The sequence below is a fragment of the Lactuca virosa genome, chromosome 5, assembly GCF_052849685.1.
Source record: "Lactuca virosa cultivar CGN04683 chromosome 5, Lactuca_virosa_CGN04683_v6, whole genome shotgun sequence".
Lineage (NCBI taxonomy): Eukaryota > Viridiplantae > Streptophyta > Magnoliopsida > Asterales > Asteraceae > Lactuca > Lactuca virosa.
In genome coordinates, this window is record NC_136430.1 from 301,815,943 (window position 1) to 301,838,916 (window position 22,974).

The following is a 22,974-nucleotide window of genomic DNA, read 5'->3' on the forward strand; positions in this document are numbered from 1 at the left end:
TGACCGGACCAGAGGGTCCAACGAGCTACGAGACTGGAGGGTTCCGCTGAGACACATCGACCGGAGGGTCACACTGTAGCCTTGAGTGGCGTATATGTTGTATGTGGTATTTTGGGGAACTCACTAAGCATTTATGCTTACAGTTGTTGTGTTATGTGTTTCAGGTACTAGCGAGGATCGCGGGAAGGCGCCGGCATGATACGTACACACTCATGGAGTTTATGTCTTGAGATTCTGGGATATGTTTTGTTATGATAACATTGGATACAGTATGTTTTGATATTACCTTATGAATAAAAGTATGTTTTAAAAATGAAAAACTGTTTTAGAAATTTACGTCGTTACAAGTTGGTATTAGAGCCTTGGTTTGAAGGATTCGGATGCACCTTCGGGCGTATCTGAACTCAAACTGAGGATTTCAGAAAGTTTTTCATAAAAAGGAACAATTTTTCTAAAAGAGTAAAAGACTTTGAGAAAAGCAGAAAGGAGCAGTGTGTACGATCAGCCAGCGTCCGAACGGTGATTTCCCAAAATACCCTTACATTATGTATTATGAGATATGATATGATATGTTATGCATGCTAGAGTAGGCTAGGTATTCATATTAGGACTAGAGTGGCCTGATTTGTGATGCCATAGCCTAGGAAGATTTCTACTGCTATGTGATGCTTGAGAGTGAGTAGGTAGCAGTGAGGAGCATTTGAGAGGTCTACCGAAGGGTAGCCTATGCCAGCGAGATGTAGAGTACTTGTGATCTGGGATCCTAGGAGGAGGACTTGGGGTGAATACTGATGCGGTGTGGACGGTAGTATAGGGCCCGTACTACTGAAGACATCGGATCAGTGAGCAGTCCAAGTAAAAATCCTTAGGGTACCAAGGAACAAGTAGGGTTGGGTGATCGAGTGCGAGGATACTCGATCGAGTCTCTGGTATCCTTGTGTTGTGTTTCAGAGACATCATGGTTGGTACACCACACACACCGGAGAGCAGCGGTGTTAGCGATGATGAGATTCGTCTTATGATTCCTGACGAGATGACCGCGACGATCCGGAAGGCTAATCCGGAGGATGACAAGTAGCGGATTGAGAAGTGATGTCATGGTTCGAGTACCATGATAAGTAGCGGATTGAGAAGTGATGTCATGGTTCGAGTACCATGATAAGTAGCAGATCGAGAAGTGATGACATGGTTCGAGTACCATGATAAGTAGCGGATTGAGAAGTGATGTCATGGTTCGAGTACCATGATAAGTAACGGATTGAGAAGTGGCGTCATGGTTCGAGTACCATGAGTTGTAGCAGGTCGAGAGGCGATGTCATGGTTCGAGTGCCATGATGTGAGGTGGAATGAGAAGAGGGAACATGGTTCGAGTACCATGATTCGTAGAAGATTAAGAGGAGATAACATGGTGCAGGTACCATGATTCATAGCAGATCGAGAGGTGGCCACGCGGTTTGAGTACCATGACATGTGGCGGTTAGTATTTCGGGTTTTTACCGGTTATTCTGTGGGGATTGTCTAGACTGAGATCAGTGGTGAATGAGTATGGGGCCAGAAGGCCTTGATGAACAAGTTTTAGTGGAGCATCCCTTGAAAAGGGAAATCGAGTGAGCTCCGAGGGATTGTGGGTGATATGCCAGTTGGAGTCACAAGACTCAGGGATGAGTAAGGATGGTGCATTATGGGAGAATATGGTCTGGGCTGGGCGACCGGCCGATAGTGGAGAGGTCACTTTCTGTGACCCGAGTGGTGTTATTTCTGTTTCCTGTGGGAGACGTAAGAGGTGATGAGATTTCGGTTTTTGAGTTTGGGGGTGAGCCCTGTGGGATTGCACGGATGGTGATCTCCAACCAGAGTATATAGTAGTAGGTCTGCCGCGAGGTAAAGATATAGCTTGAACAGGTCGTCAGTGGGGACTGAGATGGTCAAGGACCAGGATACACCCTAATTGAGTATAGTAGGGCATGTGTTAGCTGCAGCGTCAGACGATCAAGAGGAGTATATCAGGGCGGTGGCCCTTATTGTCTTTGATGGGTATTAAGAGTGGAAATATGGTTTCTGCTCTTATGATAAGTGACGTGATGGAACGTTGGTTGAGGAGTCGATGATGAGGAGTACGGTAGATCATTACTTCCAGACTAAGAGTCAGAGTTAATACTGGACAGTTTGGAGGTCCGGTGATGGAATGGTGTGAGATTCTGAATTACTAGAGGCAGTCATGGTGGGAAGTTCTGAGGATTTCATCTGAATTTCAGGGCACTTGGAGTTGCTCGATCCCTGTCGGGAGATCATCGAGCGTTGCGTAGCACCTTCCAAGAGTAGGTGCGATGATTACTGGTGGGAACAGTCGGTGTGATAGATTGCTGGTGCGCCGATTGGGGATGGTTCGAACCCTAAGTGGGGGAGAAGCGGGTATTTTATTGAGAGGATCAGAGATTCGATCGAGAATGGTTAGAGATCTGGATATAGAGACCGGCGGTGCGAATTCATTGAGCCCAAGGTTGTTGGTGATTGAGACGAGGTGCAGAGCGAGATAATGCATGTGTTATGTTTGAAAAGGATGAGTGCCTCCACGGCAAGTGGCCGTTGATCGGAGACCTTGGGGTGAACGGGAATTATTCAAGGTCATAATGGTGAATTCGAGATGGTTGGCCCGTAGGGTGAGTTCGGCGGTTGAGAAGTTCTGGTTCAATGATGGGGCTGTTATTCAGCTTGGAAAGGGCAGAAGTTGATTAGGCAACCAATTTTAGGTTGTGGAACAGGAAGATCAGTGGATGAGACGAGACGTCGTGAGGTCCTATGTGGTGTATCGAGGTATCCGAATTTAATGCATTGGATTTCTGATAATTTTGAGTCTTGAGTGGAGACGGAAAGTGGTGGGTCAAGCATCGATGATTCCAGTGGGAGGCCTTTCGGTTAATGACAGCAAGTGAGATTGTCCAATAATATGGATCGTAGCAGGGAAGGGTGTTTTGTTATGACGATTGCCGCCAGATATAGTGATGCATAATTTGGGTAAGTGCATGCACCTCTCTATGATTGATCCGCGGATTGTGAGTCAGTGAGAGGTTGTGATGCTACGGGAAGCTGTAGTACTCACTAGTCAGAGGATGTTGTGATGCTACGGGAAGCCGTATTACTCAGTAGTCAGAGGATGTTGTGATGCTACGGGAAGCCGTAGTACTCACTAGTCGGAGGTTGTTGTGATGCTACGGGAAGCCGTAGTACTCACTAGTCAGAGGTTGTTGTGATGCTACGGGAAGCTGTAGTACTCACTAGTCAGAGGTTGTTGTGATGTTACGGGAAGCCGTAGTACTCACTAGTCAGAGGTTGTGGTGATACCGAGGGAAGCCGTAGTACTCACCAGTCAGTGAGAGGTTGATGTGACGCTACAGGAAGACGTAGTACACACTAGTCAGCGAGAAGTTGTCATGATAAAGTACTCGTTGATCAGAGCATGGCGTAGAAGAGTTTTAGGCATGGGGTGGCCCTAATTTTTGAGTTTTTGGGAACCTGGTGGTCGGACCAGGGGCGAGACCGGGGTCTCCTCAATGATAGGGAGTCATTATGTTCTGAGTAAGGTGTGGTCATCGCAATCCGAAAGAATGGGATAAGTGAGGTACGCATGGGTTGCAGGAAATGAGTTCTGAGTTGAGTGCTTCGTTGGGACGAGTGGTTCCAACTCTGGGTCGGACCAAACTCTCGAGTTTGAGTTTGGCTCTGGTGGTGCGTTGGATAGGCGAGATGAGATTCTGGATTCTGAGGTGGGTTCCATGTTGAGGATTATTGGTTGTCATCTGATGTCTTACATCTGTGTGGGTCAGTACTCGGGTACGGGAGGTACCGCAAGTTACATGGAACGATGAGTAACAGATGACAGAGGTCGGGGTTGAGTCGATCTCCAGTTGGGAAGGTAGCATTCGTTTAGGGTTAAGCGAACTTCGTTACTTGTGTGTCACATTGGGCCGATGTGGTTATAGTAAAAAGGAAACCATGGAGACGGTTGGGATAATGCAACGGATGACCCTGGAGGTTCAACTGTTGGGTCGAGATCAGACCTGGTACTCAGTGTTAAAAAGGGATACGAGGGATGCAACTGAGGCTTATGATTTTAGATGTCTGAGGACTTCTGAGAGAGCATGATTCTCTTGTGTCAGAGAACAGGATGTTGAAAGTTTATTGTTTGGATGGATTCTGATAGTAGTTCAGTGGATGAGCCCTGGTGGGATGTAAACCCTTTCGTTCCTTGGGGCGTGATTCGGACTGTTTTGGTACATTGGTATGAGCGATCGGTAGCCGATTGTCGGATTTTGTCTTGTGAGAATCAGAGGAGCAGGGAGTTATCAGGGTTTGATGTTCGAAGAGTGAATATCATGGTGATAGCGTGAGTGGAGGGTCTGGCGTCCGGCCAGGCCACTAGAGTTTCCCGATTCTGGGAAGGTCAGGAAGGGGTATTTTAGCAACAGAGTGGTCGGTTTTGTTCCAAATTTGGAGTTCCTGGTCGGATCCAGGTATTCATGGGGAAGGATATCGTTTTGGTGTGAGAACCTCTCAGTGGTGCTTTTCGAGTGTTTGGTTTCCATCTATGTGGGTGAGGAGCGATTTCGAGGGCGAAATCTATTTCAAGTGGGGGAGAATTGTAACATCCGGATTTCCAGGCATGACGATTTGAGTATTTCTTTTTGAGTTTTGAGGAGGGACTCGACGAGTTGACGCCTGAACTCGTCGAGTAGGATCGCGTTTTTGCTGACTGGATTAATGAAGGGACTCGACGAGTCGATGGGTGGACTCGACGAGTCCGCGCTGTGGACGGAAACCCTAAATCTCGGGGTTTGTGCCCTATTTAAAGGCCTTTATGGCCTTCATTTGCGGCCATTACACCCCCGAGAAACCCTAGAAAGCAGAGAGAACGTTTGTAGTGCAAGAGGAGGGCTAATTCATCATTATTTGGTGTGTTTTAGCAAAGGGAAGGCAGGATTTCGAGCTAGGCAGTCTTGTGGGACTCAAATCTTCCATCATTTGGTGCAGAGCTATTGTGGGAGGTAAGGATTCATGTCCATTTTCATTGAGTAATAGATTTCATGAATCTAGGGCTTTTTCTCTTCTTTTTGGTAAGAGATCTAGTGTATGTGATGTCCCCTTGTGCCAATATCATCAGATCTGGACCTTGAGAGGTCCAGAGAGTGCATATTCTCCAGCTTTATGCAATCCTTTATGAGTTTGGGGCTTAGGTTATCATATTAAGGGTCATTTTGGCATATAGAGGTGATAGTGTGAGGCATGGGCCTAAAGTTCGAACCTTTACGTGATTATCATGCTTGGGAAGGTCAGATCTATAGATTAGAGAAGCAGATCTGACCTCAGAAGGTCGTTTGAGTGTTGCCATGGAAGGAACTCATCGAGTCCATTAGTGTACGCGACGAGTCAATTCGGGGTTGCCCCGCGATTCATGACAGGTGTAACCCGTCGAGTGGAGGGATGACTCGACGTGCCAAGTGAGGCTAGAAGGATTCAGAGGACCCGCATGGACTCGCCGAGTCGCCCATGTGCACTCGACGAGTCGGGTCAAATTTTGACCGTTGACTTCAGTTGACCTTAAGGTTTTGGTCAAGCTGATTCAGGAGAGTTCAGGGAGGGGTAGAATGACCTTCTACCCATTCTTTAGAGATGAGGCTAAGAGAGGGTATTGATCAGGAATGTTATTCGGATGATAGGAGGAGGCTAGGTCGGGACGTCAAGCACGAGAGTTTATCCGACTTCGGACGAGGTGAGTCTTCTCACTATACATTACCTAGAGTGGTATCTATGTGTAGACCGGAGGGTCTTGTATGCTATATGTATGTATGAGATTATGTGCATTGTGATATATGTATGCTATGTGTTGTATAGACCGGACCGGAGGGTCCAACGATATAGACCGGACCGAAGGGTCCAACGATATAGACCGGACTGAAGGGTCCAACGATACAGACCGGACCGAAGTGTCCAACGAGCTATGACCGGACCAGAGGGTCCAACGAGCTAAGGGACTGGAGGGTTCCGCTGAGACACATCGACCGGAGGGTCGCACTGTAGCCTCGAGTGGCGTATATGTTGTATGTGGTATTTTGGGGAACTCACTAAGCATTTATGCTTACAGTTGTTGTGTTATGTGTTTCAGGTACTAGCGAGGATCGTGGGAGGGCGCCGGCATGATATGTACACACTCATGGAGTTTATGTCGATTCTGGGATATGTTTTGTTATGATAACATTGGATACAGTATGTTTTGATATTACCTTATGAATAAAAGTATGTTTTAAAAATGAAAAATTGCTTTAGAAATTTACGTCGTTACAATGTGAAATTGGTGCTAACCCATGAAATAACACTTTGTACCTTACCAAGTCGTTGGTGGAGCATGTGTGGGTAACCGACACACTAACATGGACTAGTAAGAGTGGAAAAGGGTGACTTAATGTTTATCATAGATAGGTGGAGCGCGTGTGGGTAACCGGCACATCGATTAGGTGATAAAATTAAGGGTACCAAGTTAATTTGCATGGTTATTCACACCTTGTTTGTGATCCTCGGCATCCCCGTCACAAACTTGAGAGGGCACAATCGAGATTTAAACATGCCATTGAAAAGTTCAATGAATCTCAAAATATCTAGAAGTTTCAATCAATTAAAAACCTAATACCTATTTCGTTTTTCATGATGGAAATTGGTTAATCGTCATTCGCCTACGTTCAAATATTTTGTAGCTTGGATTACGGCATCCCTCTTCCAAGTTATAAAATATTGTGTTGGATCCTAGGCTTAATATTTCATATTGGGTGTTCTATTAAGGACTTAAATCAACTAACTTGAATTTTCTCCCATTGTAGATGTCTGGTTCAGACAACTATGGTCTTCCCAAATCCCTTGGAACAAGCTTTCCTAATGAAGATGATGTCCCGCGATTGGATCATGGAAATCATACTTCTCTTCCTCCACCTCCTCCAATAATTCTCCCTGACCCACAAGCTCGAAGACTTGAAAAGTTCAGGATCACTCAATCCCTATTGGATAGTAAACACAAAGATGGAAAGCCTGTATATGTTCATGTCTTGGACATGAAGCTGCATATTGACAGTCTAAGGATGTTGGGTGTCGTATTCTCAAGGAGTTGGCTATTGAATGGGTCCTTCAGTCACTTCCCGAGTCATATAGTGAGTTCGTTAAAGACTACTATGTGACAGATCACGACATGACCCTAATTGATCTTACCTATTTTCTAATTGCTGTCGAATCAGCAATGATTTGGCGTAATGGTCAAGCAAATCTGATTGGAAGGTCTACATCCCAAGTTGACATGGACATCCCAGAAAAGATTCCTTTTCCTAAAGGAAAGGAATTGGGCATGGTCAAAAGTTTTGATCATAAGAGAAAGGCCAAATCTGAGACTGCTCCATGTGAGCCTGTGTGTTTCTATTGCCAAAGACAGGGACATTGGAATCGAAGCTGCCTAGGCTACCTGAGAAGTTTAATCAGAATGTATGGTTTTGCTTCATGTAAGTCTACTATCTAACTCTGTTAAGGTTCTAATGGTTGATTCTTAATACATGATGTGACTAGGTTGCATTTTGATGTTTGGCAGGATCAAGCAAAGGGAAGGAAGCTTAAAAGAAGAGTATGCCGAATCTGATCACGAAGATGGATTTCTATCGCATGGTTCGAAGATCGGATTTCTGAGCTACTGCTTGAGAGTTATGATAGATTGCTAGGAAATATGTAATAGCATAGTTTTTCACTTATAATTGCATTGTAAGGAAAAGTTTTTCCGCATTTTATAAATAAATAAAATTTTGTTTTTGTTTTATTTTATATCTCCTTGCAATGGCATTTATGAAAAATCGATGTTTGTATGCTTCTAGCAATATTGAAAATATGAATTTGATTCTTTCACTTGTGGTAGTGTCTAAATTTACCAAATAAGGAAGATTCTCATCACCCAAGTTTCAATTGGACCGAAACTTGGAATCATGCAAGTTGTATTGTATGATGAATGAGAATTTTTATCTTTGTAAAATTAAGACTAATTCCTTGTTCACATGTATATGTGAGTCAAGTGAAGGACTAAGGGATCGAGTGTACATTCTTTTGCACTGGTCAAGTCCACCACAAAGATCGATAAGACTATTCGTCATGATTTACTAAAGTTTAGTAAATATGGTTATACTTACAAGTTTAAGTATAATTCTGAAGCATTGGAAAAGTTTCAATGTATGGCAAAACGAATGAGAAGAGTCAAATTAGGCAGAAAGATAAAAGTTTCTCAAATCTGAAAAGATGGGAGAGTACTTTAGTATCATGTTTTATGGTCATCTTAATGATTAAGCAACCATATCATAATTGATCCTCTAAGGACATCTTAGTGCATTCCTATGGCTCAGAAGAGGAATCATGAATTGTTGAAATGGTTAAATCAAGAAGATGAGTCATACTTCGTTCCAAAACAATTTGTAGAGTCATACTCCAAGATTGTAACTTGAGTGACATATCTTAAAGAAGGTTTATAACACTTGTCAAATGTAGAGTAAAATGTTTTCTACTCTTGTACATTTGAAATTGGTAAGTTGTGATGTTTTGGATAAAACAAAGACCAACTAAGGCCAATTGTGTGAAGTGTTTGTCTTGGTAAGAATCTGCACTAACTCTTGAATGTTTTCTTTGTCAAGGAATGGTTCTTGACAAGAGATTCTTATATGTCAAGAGGTCAGTGGGAGTCTTAAAGATATTGAAAAGTTTCAAGAACTAATCAAGAATAAAACCTGTTGTTTATCACTAGCACACGACTTGAGGTTTATAGCCCATCGTGTTGACATATTCTAGTTTTTGTGCCCATTCCAGTTAAAGTTGACTATGCATGTGAGTTCTATGAGTTCTCAATTGTTTGCATAACTACTTGGAAGCAATGGTAGGCCCTTGTGCTGCCAGGTGGAAAGAAGTTAAGATTGAACGAGTTCAGTCCATATGAGTTTGGATTTGTCACTAACTTCCTCTTGTGGTTATGACAAATTCACATGGATAGGAACACATACACCATAAAATCTAAGTATCATTAGGTTTCACTCCGATTCATGAAAATGATGGTGAGGAAACGCTTTCGCTAAATAGATTTTACGTAGATAGCAATTGTGATATTTGCATTCTCAAAGTCGTTAGTGGAGCGTGTGTGGTTAACCGACACACTAACATGGACTTGTGAGAAATGGCAAAGGTCTAAACAGTTGAGACTATGATTACGGCATCCCTTTCCATAGTTCTATAACTATTTAGACACACATGTGAGCTATCTAAGAAAAGGTGTATGATTTTGATAAATTCTTATCAAAGCATCTCGTATTAGAAATCTGAACTTTGGTAAGTCAATAAAGTATTGATTTCTAGAAGTCCAGCTGATTTCTGAATACATGTCAAAGCTAGTGGGAGCATAAGTGTTATGCTAATAATAATTATCATGTTAGTGGGAGCATGATTATTATGTTAACTATTGCAAGTTAGCGATGTTAATTATAGAAAACATAAGTTTCAACTTGCAAAGTGTACTTTGTAGGGTTTGAAAAGTTGTTTTACTATAATTAAGGGAGAGAAAATTATACTTCATTCCAATTCTAAAAGCTTAGATTGTGAGTCTTTAATCAAATTTAGTCATGATTACATTATTTGCGTTCTAAAATTCGATTATGATTACGTCATCCCTTTTCATAATTCGAATTATGAGAACATGGCAAATTATAAGAAATATTATATCAAAGGACAGGTCAAGTATCATGTCTTAATGTAAGACATCATGAATCGTATCTTGTATGCTTCGGAAATAGGATCGATTCATGTGCTATAATACTTATCCGTTCTAAATTTTCCAAATGTCTAGGGCATTAAGGGGGAAAAATTAATTGAACTGGATATGACTAAAATGATTAAGCAATTGTCAAGGACAATCTGAGGTTTTCCAAAGATTGGTTGCTCATAGACAATTGGAAGTATAAGTGTTAATTTTGGAAGGACCATATTGACATATTCTGGAAGGAGGCAACTCTTGTTCAGAAGTGATAGTCAAAATGGGAATGTGGAAATGTTTCCGTAGGCGGAAGGTATTCATTAAATCTGTGTAAGATTAGAAAACTTAATGCAAGAAGGATGTTCAAAGGAATGTACTTTGAATTTGAGACTTCGTTTCCATGGAATTGCTCTCCATTGGAATACTTTGTAAATGTCTGTTGCCAAGTCTTTGTGACTTTCGTGCATAGTCATTACAAGAAAATCAATGCATATAAGTTTAGAATCTAACAGATTTCAGTAAATGGCAAAGAATCTTGTATTCTTACATTTGTGGTAAGGATTTGGGATTGTGAAAAGAGCATCATTGGAATCATGTTCAATTGGTCTATTTCACAAAGTAAGGATCATAGACAAACATAGTGTGCATACTTGGAGTATGGCATAACAATTGTTTGGACAAACATAGTGTGCATGCTTGGAGCATGGCATAGCTATTGTTTTAATTCAAGTATTAGGTTGATAAATCGAAACATTATACAATGAATAATGTGTAATCAATATGGTGGTAAATAAAAGGTGTTTTATTTATATTCATAAGTTCTGAGACCATATTGGATTCGATTATTCTTGTGTTTCACTTTGCATGTTTTGACTTCCCGAATAACTAGGTTATTCAAACTCTCCACAGTCAATCATACTTTGGAAGTAGGTATGAATCAAGACTGTCATGAATTGGGCTTGTAGATGTCTAAAGTGTTTAGACATAGCAAATGTTGCTGCAACATTCATGAGTGCTCCTGGAATGAGATTCGAGTATTGGATTAAACCCACACTTATTTGACTCACTTCATGGATTTTATCACGAGTGATCATGAGACGATAATATCTTATATTCTTCAAACGGAGACGTGTGAGTTGTAGTTGCGCGTCGGTTGCACATTGACATATGTAAACGCAACCAGTAACTTGGTTGTTATAAAACATATCGTTGTGTGTAATTTGATGAGTAAGTACAAGCGAACATTTGGTTGAAGTTTATCCATTCCTTTTACCCTTGGAGGGATAAAAGCGATATATGTGGTCCCCTCGATGATTTAGTGATGACACCCCTAAGTGCTTGGCCAAGCCTGGACTGATTTGATTTGTTCAATTAGTCAGTCGTCATAAATCGGAAATCGGGAAACAACAAATGGATAGAGAGAATGATTATAATCCATGTCTCAGTCCAATGATATCTAGAATGGAGGAATATATGATCCCTTATCTAATGGACATGTCATTTGACTAGGTCAGAGTTCGGCAGCGGCTTTAAGAGCTACGATTGCTAGTCTGGATCTTGGAGTCATACTTGAATAATAGTTTTAGACTTATCCAAGTGGGAGACTGTTGGATTAGATGTCTAAACCCATAACTATTATTGGTATGTACTCGACCCGAGAGTAGCATGGTCCATTTGGGTTGCACTTCACCGAAACAATTTGGATGGATAATCTTTTGAGAATGGTATATTTATGATTTATTAATATATTATAAGTTATAATATATTAATATGAAATCATATTATTTAATTAGTATTGCTCAAGAATTAATTTGGAATTAATTTAGTGATCAAAAAGAGACTAATTAAATATGGACTCTTATATATATAGAGTGGGCCAATAATCATTTAGGATGGGCTAAGCTTGCATGGATAGTCCATGGAGTTTTTAACCCATGGATCCTATGGAAATGAAAGGTCATGGGTATTAGGGTTTACATGGATGTAACCCTAATCCACCATATTATATAAAGAGGTCCTTGGCACTTGAAATTGTGACTAGAGTGTGAAGAAAGAGGGCATAGCCGATTTTGAACAAGTGTATACTATTCTCTCAAGCCTTCCAAGTTGATTTGGTGATTTGTGATTCCGTTTGAGGCTTCCACACTATTGGGGCTAAGCTCTTAAAGGTTCAAGACTTCAAGCTCCATCAAAAGGTATGTCATCTAACTAGAATCTTGTAGTATAGTTTCTCCACAATATGCTAGTTAGGATGATGCTTTGGAATTTTGTATATTTGCGTGTATAATAGTGAAAACATAGATACAAGGCACATAGGGTTGCATGCACACCATATGAGTGTTAGAATGCTCAAAACCCGTCATTGGCATGTCACGTCGTGATACTCCATTCATCATGTTTTGACACAAGTTTTTTCCCAAAAACCTTACCTTTTATCCTTTTAAACCCTCAACCGGTCTATTATGGAAAACGGGTGTTACCTTCAGGTTGGCGGGTCGCAAGTTAGCAGGTCAGAGTACAACAACCCAAACACAATCCATATAATTATACGAGTCACGAGTTGGTGGGTTTGGAACATTAACATATACACGGCCTGCTAAAGGCCACAAACTAATTTTCAGGATTGTTTTCATGACCAAAAAGGACATGCTTACTATTTAACTCAAAGCCTGATTTATAAAGACATTTTTACCCTTAATTGACATAACCCTTTTTGAAATACCCTCATGCCAAAAAATGACATGATTAGTATATAGTTATATTAATATATATGTCGGCATGTCATTTTTAGTTATTTTATATATGTAAAAGCTAATACAAATAAAATGGCTTATCAACTTCTAGCTTAATTTATGAAACCAAAAAAGATTATCCAATTAAACACTTTAAAAAAAGGCTTTTTGTCTACAATAAGATAATAATAAGCAGTTTTAGTCGGGAGATATAAGAAGGAGGTGATCGAGTTGATTGACACAAGTATTGAAACATTCGTTAGAGTTGAACAACCAGTAACTAGAGATGCTACCTGCTAAGATGTGGTTGTAGGTTATCATCCCTTGACCAAAGGAGGAAAGATCAGGTTGTTAACAAAAAAAACAAAAAGATGGAATGTGTCTTCCATGTTAATGTATATCTCATAGAGGCAAGAGTGTAGTTTGTTATTATCCTTTACGTCGTGCAATGGAAGGTATTTAAAGTAAGACCATTTGGTCAGTTTCTATAGCTGAAGTAAAGACCTTATCTCAGGTTGGTACTATGACCCAATTTAGAAAAAAGTAGAATTCTCTGATGAAAGTCAAGTTTGTGACTCGAGAATTAGGACTGAAGGTCTATCGGTGGATAAAAGAACAAGTTCAGGTTCAAGCACCACCATCAACAGATAGGTTCAAACATATTGATTTTCGTTCGGGGAGCCAGGGGAGTTGCACTCATTATAGCTAGTACATGAGGCGCATGCATGTGTCTTTTGTGCGTTTTACCTAAATGCTTCAGATATGGTTAGGAAGATTGTTACAAGAGGGTCAATTGGAATGCAACAAGGATAATCGTCATAGAGAATAGGGAGGAATGGTACTGATTTTAGCTACCATCATTGTTACTAGAACTACAAGAAAAATGCGATTTTGCTAGGGAAGGTCGCTATGGAACGTATTTTCGTTGTTAATCTGCAATGGATCATGCTATGGAATGTCGTTCCATAGCAATGTTGCTACCACATTGTCTACGGATTTTATTTCTGGTAGCGAGAATGGGACTTGCTAGGGAAAATGCTACCGACTCCATATCCGTTGGTATTATGCTACCGATATTTCTATGGAACAAAAATTCGTAGCAATTTTCCAACGACATTTGTTACGAAATTACTTTCCGTTGTACTGTTGTTATGGAATTAATTATTGTGGTTACTATGCAATGGAGTTTGTGACAGAAACCAATTCCATAGTTGATTTGCTATGGAAGTACCATTCGTAGGTATTTGCTAGGGAATTCTGCTATGGAATTTGATTTCGTTTACTTGTTTTGCTATGGAACAAAAAGCCTAGCTAATTTGTGACGGCATTTGTTACGAAATTATATTCCATAGCAACGTTGATAAGGAGTATATACTTGTAACCATTGACAAAGTATACACTATATAATTTCACTTTTTTGAATGGCATTTTGGAAAGGTCAGACATATACTTGTTGTTTATCCGGATCTTACATGCCTATATGAAAAATGGTAAAACACTTAACTATACTTCATCACCAAAATAACTTGAGTTTTAACTATACTTCATCCTACTCAAACAACATAGCAAGAAAAAATGACTAAAATGCCCTTTTAACAGAATGATGTAAACATAAACCCAAAATAAAATTATATACAACTTCATATACAATACAATATAAACACTAATATTCAAAGTCCAATCTATTATCAACCATTTATATTTTTAAGAAATATACAAAACCTACCATACTCTACATACCAACGACAAACCATGCAACATCTTTGTCGATCCTCATCCTCTCCATGGCCTATCCCAAATGCCCCTTTAATAGAACGATGTGGGTGTTCACATTGGAATGTGATGTTATTCGTTGTAAGTCTATGAACAACATCAATAGCCCTCAACAACTCTTTGGCACTATCAACAACACCCGTGTACTCCCCATCATCCGGAACTGCCCAGCCAAAATAGGCATCAAGTAATTGTAAACCTACACATCAAAATAACCATCAATTAATCCAATGTATCCTTTTCAACACAACAGTAAATATTATACAACACAACACAACTAAATACTAACCCCAAACTACAAACATGCATTAATTACCTATATATAAAATTTAATTTACATATATACCATACATACCTTCATCACATTGATGAGGTCCTCTTGAAATGTAGATCATTCCAAGCAAATAAATTTCCTCAAGATGATCTTCATCTGCTGCTTGTCTCAACAAAGTCAATCCTAAATCAAAAATGCCATAATAAAAGCACTCATCCTGTTGACAGAATAACAATATCAATATATAACATCAATGACACTAAATATTAATAAATGGTATAGATTACATATAATGACTGAAACTACACATACAATTCCTTGTCTGAACATGGCTTCAATGTTATTATGCAATGCATATATGCGTATAAATAAATCAGCTTTCAGATTTTTGGGACCCATTCCTTCAAACATGTCAATGCATGTTGTTCTGTACACTTGAGGATCACCCCACCCCCCACTTCATACATCTTCTTTGAACTTCAAAATTTTAAATACACAGTAAATAACAAATAAATAAAGTTGTATTTCATCAAATATACATTCATTAGTTGATGTTTATTAAGAATTATCAAAGTCTTGCAGAGACGATGTCTTTCGCAGATTCTGCCCCTAATACTACAAATATCCGACTCAAAATCTCTAATGGGAGATCATCTAACGAACGGCGACTTCTAGTATTCGACATTCTACTTACAAAATACACATTGGAGTAGTTGATTTCAATTTTTTTTTAAAATTAAGCGTAACTATGAAAGACATTGTAACAGGGTATGGAAAAAAAACTTACTTTATGATGATCTGGTCGCGAGGAGTACAGGAATCTCTATTATCGGAGAAAATCGATTTTAAGAACGATTATCCTTCGACGATTTGGGGGTTTTAGTGTTTGTATGCAGATTTATCGTCCGGAAAAGTTGAGATGTTCTGAATGGTTGAAGAACTGAAACGCCGGTGTGACGTCAGAGGTATGATGGCGCCTTAACGATTTAGAGTGCAAAAAGACCAAATTGCCCTTGAAATCATTCCAAATATGTGAATACTAAGGGTATTTGTGTCAAAACACATTATTCAAATATTATAACATTTTATAGGTAACAGTGGTCTTTTGATTGTTGAAATGAAAAAGACAAAAATAAAATATATATCATAATCCATAATGTAATACATTTATATTAACATTTCACCAAATTACTAGTATATATTCATGTATTAATATATATAATAAAAGTGGGACAAGATTTTAACAGTAAACTTTTTTACTTTAGATTTTAGCCACAATAGTTTTCTTTTGTTTCCACTTTTTGTCCCTATGTTTATAGTAAGTTTTTTTACTTTCATTTTAGCCACAATAGTTTTTCTTTGTTGCCACTTTTAGTCCCTATGTTTATGCCTTTAAAATTTTACCCCATGCAAAGCATGGGTTCTCCACTAGTTGATATTAAACCAAATTACCAAATCCAAAATAAAATACATTTATGTATTGATATTAAACCAAATTACAAATTAATACATATTAGCATTTAATCAAATTACAAGTATGTATTCATGTATTGATATAAAACCAAATTGGTAAGAAATGGTTTGAATGATATGTTTTTGAATTGGTAATATATTTTGTTTGTTTTATTGTATTTTATATGTATTTAATACTAGGAAAGAACAAAAATTCGCTACATACAACTATAATCACAATACAATATAAACACTAATATTGAAAGTCCAAAACACATTATTCAAACATTATTCAAATATCATTCAAACATCATTCCAAACTTTTACTCTTTTAGTCCCTTATTAACAACACAACATATTTACTAATCAAGTAATTACTTATCAAGTAAATTACTATATATTCATATATTAAACCAAAAGAATGTACATAGCATTAATTGTCATAATATGAAAGTACATATCAACAAACTACTCATAAATTATACCAAACTCCCTAGAAAACCTAACGAATCAAGCATCTCACAAACAAATTTCACACCTAAACACCCATTTGTATCCATTCACAAAAACGTCTGACACACTAGTCACAGACTTATGCATTGCACAAGTTCTATGGAAGCCATGGAAGTGTACATGTTTCCTCCCCTCCCTATTTAAGTGGAGATGAACCTTAGAACAAGTTGCTCTAAGATTCCACTTACCTTTTGCTCTGCGGTAAGCATTGTTCAACATGTCCAAAGCTTCCTGCTTCCTATGTCTCCCTTCACCCATCAACATCATTCCCAGGACAAATGTTGAATCCAAATGTCCCAATGCAGATGCTTCTTCAAGCATAGTTTTCCCTTCATGATCAGCTTCTAAGAAAAATAACTTCATCTGGAAAAAAAACATTAAACACATAATTTCTGGTTAAAGTAATGCAAAACAAGAAACAAATTAATTAATACTATGCATATATATAACAACGTACCAATCCATTCCTGAACAGAATATTTGGGTTTCTCATCTCTATGCATTTGTTGACAACTGCATGTTTCTGGTCAGACCAACCACGAAATCGTAATACATCTATCTTCATATGTTTATATACTTCATCCGTTTTTCCTTCCTCGTTGAAGAATCTGCAACTGCAAACGAAACACAATATTCACTCCAAAATGTAAAGACAACTCAAATACACTTGTGAAGTAGAATGATCGAAGACAAAACTTACACACTCTTCATCCTGAAAGCCTCGACTGCTGAAATTTTTCCAAAGTCGACTATTATCTTCTCCATCACTTCCAATGGCATGTCTGTTAGCGATTTCCTTTGATTTCTTGATTGCATCTTCGAAGAAGTACTGGCTTCCAAAATAAAAACAATTCACTAATATAACGATTAAGCGAAAATGATTTTAGGGTTTTTTGACTGTCAGAATTTTGAAATTAGGGTTGTTTGCAGGTGACTGAAATAAGACTGAAAAACCGAAACAACGTGTTTCGTCAGAAAACATTATGGCGCCTAGAAGATGTTCCATTATAAAATGACCAAATTGTCCTCATACATACAATGACTCATATTTCATTAGTAAGGGTAGTTTTGTCAAAAATCATAATTAAAAGAAAAATCAGTTTCTATTTTAATACACAACCGGCACAAATGATATATGCCTTTTTAATCTAGCAACTACCACATTTTACCATTACAACAATGACCCATATGTCATCCATGGACACCATAAGGAACTACCATCTTGACCAATGACCCATATGTCAACCATGGACACCATAAACAACTACCATGTTGACCAATGACCCATATATCATCCATGGACACCATAAGCAACTACCATGTTGACCAATAACCCATATGTCATCCATGGACACCATAGGCAACTACCATGTTGACCAATGACCCATATGCCATACATGGACACCATAAGCAACTACCATATGTTGACCAATGACCCATATGTCATCCATGGAAACCATAAGCAACTACCATGTTGACCAATGACCCATATGTCATCCATGGACACCATAAGCAACTACCATATGTTGACCAATGACCAATATGTCATCCATGGACACCATAAGCAACTACCATACGTTGACCAATGACCCATATGTCATCCATGGACACCATAAGCAACTACCATATGTTGACCAATGACCCATATGTCATCCATGGACACCATAAGCAACTACCATGTTGACCAATGACCCATATGTCATCCATGGACAACATAAGCAACTACCAGATTGACCAATAACCCATATGTCATCCATGGACACCATAAGCAACTACCATATGTTGATCAATGACCCATATGTCATCCATGGACACCATAAGAAACTACCATATGTTGACCAATGACTCATATGTCATCCATGGACGCCATAAGCAACTACCATGTTGACCAATGACCTATATGTCATCCATGGACACCATAAGCAACTACCATGTTGACCAATGACCCATATGTCATCCAAGGACACCATAAGCGACCACCGTATGTTGACCAATGACCCATATGTCATCCATGGACACCATAAGCAACTACCATGTTGACCAATGACCCATATGTCATCCATGGACACCATAAGCAACTACCATGTTGACCAATGACCCATATGTCATCAATGGACACCATAAGCAACTATCATATGTTGACCGACGACCCATATGTCATCCATGGACACCATAAGCAACTACCATGTTGACCGATGACCCATATGCCATCCATGGACACCATAAGCAACTATCATGTTGACCAATGACCCATATGTCATCCATGGAAACCATAAGCAACTACCATGTTGACCAATGACCCATATGTCATCCATGGACACCATAAGCAACTACCATATGTTGACCAATGACCCATATGTCATCCATGGACACCATAAGCAACTACCATATGTTGATCAATGACCCATATGTCATCCATGGACACCATAACCAACTACCATATGTTGACCAATGACCCATATGTCATCCATGGACACCATAAGCAACTACCATGTTGACCAATGACCCATATGTCATCCATGAACAACATAAGCAACTACCAGATTGACCAATGACCCATATGTCATCCATGGACACGATAAGCAACTACCATATGTTGATCAATCACCCATATGTCTTCCAAGGACACCATAAGAAACTACCATATGTTGACCAATGACCCATATCTCATCCATGGACACCATAAGCAACTACAATGTTGACCAATGACCCATATGTCATCCATGGACACCATAAGCAACTACCATGTTGACCAATGACTCATATGTAATCCATGGACACCATAAGCGACTACCGTATGTTGACCAATGACCCATATGTCGTCCATGGACACCATAAGCAACTATCATGTTGACCAATGACCCATATGTCATCCATGGACACCATAAGCAACTACCATGTTGACCAATGACCCATATGTCATCCATGGACACCATAAGCAACTATCATATGTTGACCAATGACCCATATGTCATCCATGGACACCATAAGCAACTACCATGTTGACCGATAACCCATATGCCATCCACGGACACCATAAGCAACTACCATGTTGACCGATGACCCATATGTCATCCATGGACACCATAAGCAACTACCATATGTTGACAAATGACCCATATGTCATCAATGGACACCATAAGCAACTACCATATGTTGACCAATGACCCATATGTCATCCACGGACACTATAAGCAACTACCATGTTGACCAATAACCCATATGTCATCCATGGACAACATAAGCAACTACCAGATTGACCAATGACCCATATGTCATCCATGGACACCATAAGCAACTACCATATGTTGACCAATGACCCATATGTCATCCATGGACACCATAAGAAACTACCATATGTTGACCAATGACCCATATGTCATCCATGGACACCATAAGCAACTACCATGTTGACCAATGACCTTAATGTCATCCATGGACACCGTAAGCAACTACCATAATTTGACCAATGACCCATATGTCATCCATGGACACCATAAGCAACTACCATGTTGACCAATGACCCATATGTCATCCGTGGACACCATAAGCAACTACCATGTTGACCAATGACCCATATGTCATCCATGGACACCATAAGCAACTACCATATGTTGACCAATGATCCATATTTCATCCATGAACACCATAAGCAACTACCATATGTTGACCAATGACCCATATGTCATCCATGGACACCATAAGCAACTACCATGTTGACCAATGACCAATATGTCATCCGTGGACACCATAAGCAACTACCATATGTTGACCAATGACCCATATGTCATCCATGGACACCATAAGCAACTACCATTTGTTGACCAATGACCCATATGTCATCCATGGGCACCATAATCAACTACCAGATGTTGAGCAATGACATATATGTCATCAATGGACACCATAAGAAACTATCATGTTGACCAATGGCCCATCATAAGTCATTCATGGACACCATAAGCAACTACCATGTTGACCAATGACCCATATATCATCCATGGATACCATAAGCAACGACCATATGTTGACCAATGACCCATATGTCATCCATGGACACTATAAGTAACTACCATGTTGACGAATGACCCATATGTCATCCATTGACACCATAAGCAACTACCATATGTTGACCATTGACCCATATGTCATCCATGCACACCATAAGAAACTACCATATATTGACTAATGAGCCATATGTCATCCATGGACACCATAAGCAACTACCATATGTTGACCAATGACCCATATTTCATCCATGGACACCATAAGCAAGTACTATATGTTGAACAATGACCCATATGTCATCCATGGACACCATAAGCAACTACCATGTTGACCAATGACCCATATGTCATCCAATGACACCGTAAGCAACTACCATACGTTGACGAATGACCCATATGTCATCCATGGACACCATAAGCAACTACCATGTTGACCAATGACCCATATGTCATCCATGGACACCATAAGCAACTACCATATGTTGACCAATGACCCATATGTCATCCATGGACAGCATAAGCAACTACCATGTTGACCAATGACCCATATGTCATCCATGGACACCATACGCAACTACCATATGTTGACCAATGACCCATATGTCATCCATGGACACCATAAGCAATTACCATGTTGGCCAATGACCCTTATGTCATCAATATACACCATAAGCAGCTACCATCTGTTGATCAATGACCCATATGTCATCCATCGACACCATAAGCAACTACCATACGTTGACAAATGACCCATATGTCATCCATGGACACCATAAGCAACTACCATGTTGACCGATGACCCATATGCCATCCATGGACACCATAAACAACTATCATGTTGACCAATGACCCATATGTCATCCATGGAAACCATAAGCAACTACCATGTTGACCAATGACCCATATGTCATCCATGGACACCATAAGCAACTACCATATGTTGACCAATGACCCATATGTCATCCATGGACACCATAAGCAACTACCATATGTTGATCAATGACTCATATGTCATCCATGGACACCATAACCAACTACCATATGTTAACCAATGACCCATATGTCATCCATGGACACCATAACCAACTACCATGTTGACCAATGACCCATATGTCATCCATGAACAACATAAGCAACTACCAGATTGACCAATGACCCATATGTCATCCATGGACACGATAAGGAACTACCATATGTTGATCAATGACCCATATGTCTTCCATGGACACCATAAGAATCTACCATATGTTGACCAATGACCCATATCTCATCCATGGACACCATAAGCAACTACCATGTTGACCAATGACCCATATGTCATCCATGGACACCATAAGCAACTACCATGTTGACCAATGACTCATATGTCATCCATGGACACCATAAGCGACTACCGTATGTTGACCAATGACCCATATGTCATCCACGGACACTATAAGCAACTATCATGTTGACCAATGACCCATATGTCATCCATGGACACCATAAGCAACTATCATATGTTGACCAATGACCCATATGTCATCCATGGACACCATAAGCAACTACCATGTTGACCGATAACCCATATGCCATCCACGGACACCATAAGCAACTACCATGTTGACCGATGACCCATATGTCATCCATGGACACCATAAGCAACTACCATATGTTGACAAATGACCCATATGTCATCAATGGACACCATAAGCAACTACCATATGTTGACCAATGACCCATATGTCATCCATGGACACTATAAGCAACTACCATGTTGACCAATAACCCATATGTCATCCATGGACAACATAAGCAACTACCAGATTGACCAATGACCCATATGTCATCCATGGACACCATAACCAACTACCATATGTTGACCAATGACCCATATGTCATCCATGGACACCATAAGAAACTACCATATGTTGACCAATGACCCATATGTCATCGATGGACACCATAAGCAACTACCATGTTGACCAATGACCCATATGTCATCTATGGACACCATAAGCAACTACCATGTTGACCAATGACCTTAATGTCATCCATGGACACCGTAAGCAACTACCATAATTTGACCAATGACCCATATGTCATCCATGGACACCATAAGCAACTACCATGTTGACCAATGACCCATATGTCATCCATGGACACCATAAGCAACTACCATGTTGACCAATGACCCATATGTCATCCATGGACACCATAAGCAACTACCATATGTTGACCAATGACCCATATTTCATCCATGAACATCATAAGCAACTACCATATGTTGACCAATGACCCATATGTCATCCATGGACACCATAAGCAACTACCATGTTGACCAATGACCCATATGTCATCCGTGGACACCATAAGCAACTACCATGTTGACCAATGACCCATATGTCATCCATGGACACCATAAGCAACTACCAT

At 39.6% G+C, this 22,974-nt stretch overlaps 1 protein-coding gene across 1 annotated transcript; it reads right to left on the reverse strand.

Moving 5' to 3' along the window:
- Positions 1-16,518: 16,518 nt before the first annotated feature.
- On the reverse strand, positions 16,519-17,332 carry LOC145112977 (putative F-box protein At1g67623). The gene is made up of 4 exons (XM_079049085.1): positions 17,253-17,332; positions 17,010-17,166; positions 16,741-16,915; positions 16,519-16,577 (listed from the first exon to the last, which is right to left on the reverse strand). The coding sequence occupies exons 1-4, from the start codon at positions 17,330-17,332 to the stop codon at positions 16,519-16,521; spliced, it is 471 nt and encodes a 156-aa protein (XP_078905211.1).
- Positions 17,333-22,974: the final 5,642 nt, after the last annotated feature.

Bases quoted from the DNA above. Each gene is read 5' to 3' on its own strand.
- LOC145112977 (XM_079049085.1), bottom strand. From the start codon at position 17,332: ATGCCATTGGAAGTGATGGAGAAGATAATAGTCGACTTTGGAAAAATT. The intron at 16,916-17,009 runs GTACGTTGTTAT...TTTTTTTTCCAG, and splicing joins TTCTGTTCAGGAATGGATTG to ATGAAGTTATTTTTCTTAGA. The intron at 16,578-16,740 runs GTAAGTGGAATC...ATGGGTGTTTAG, and splicing joins TGCTTACCGCAGAGCAAAAG to GTGTGAAATTTGTTTGTGAG.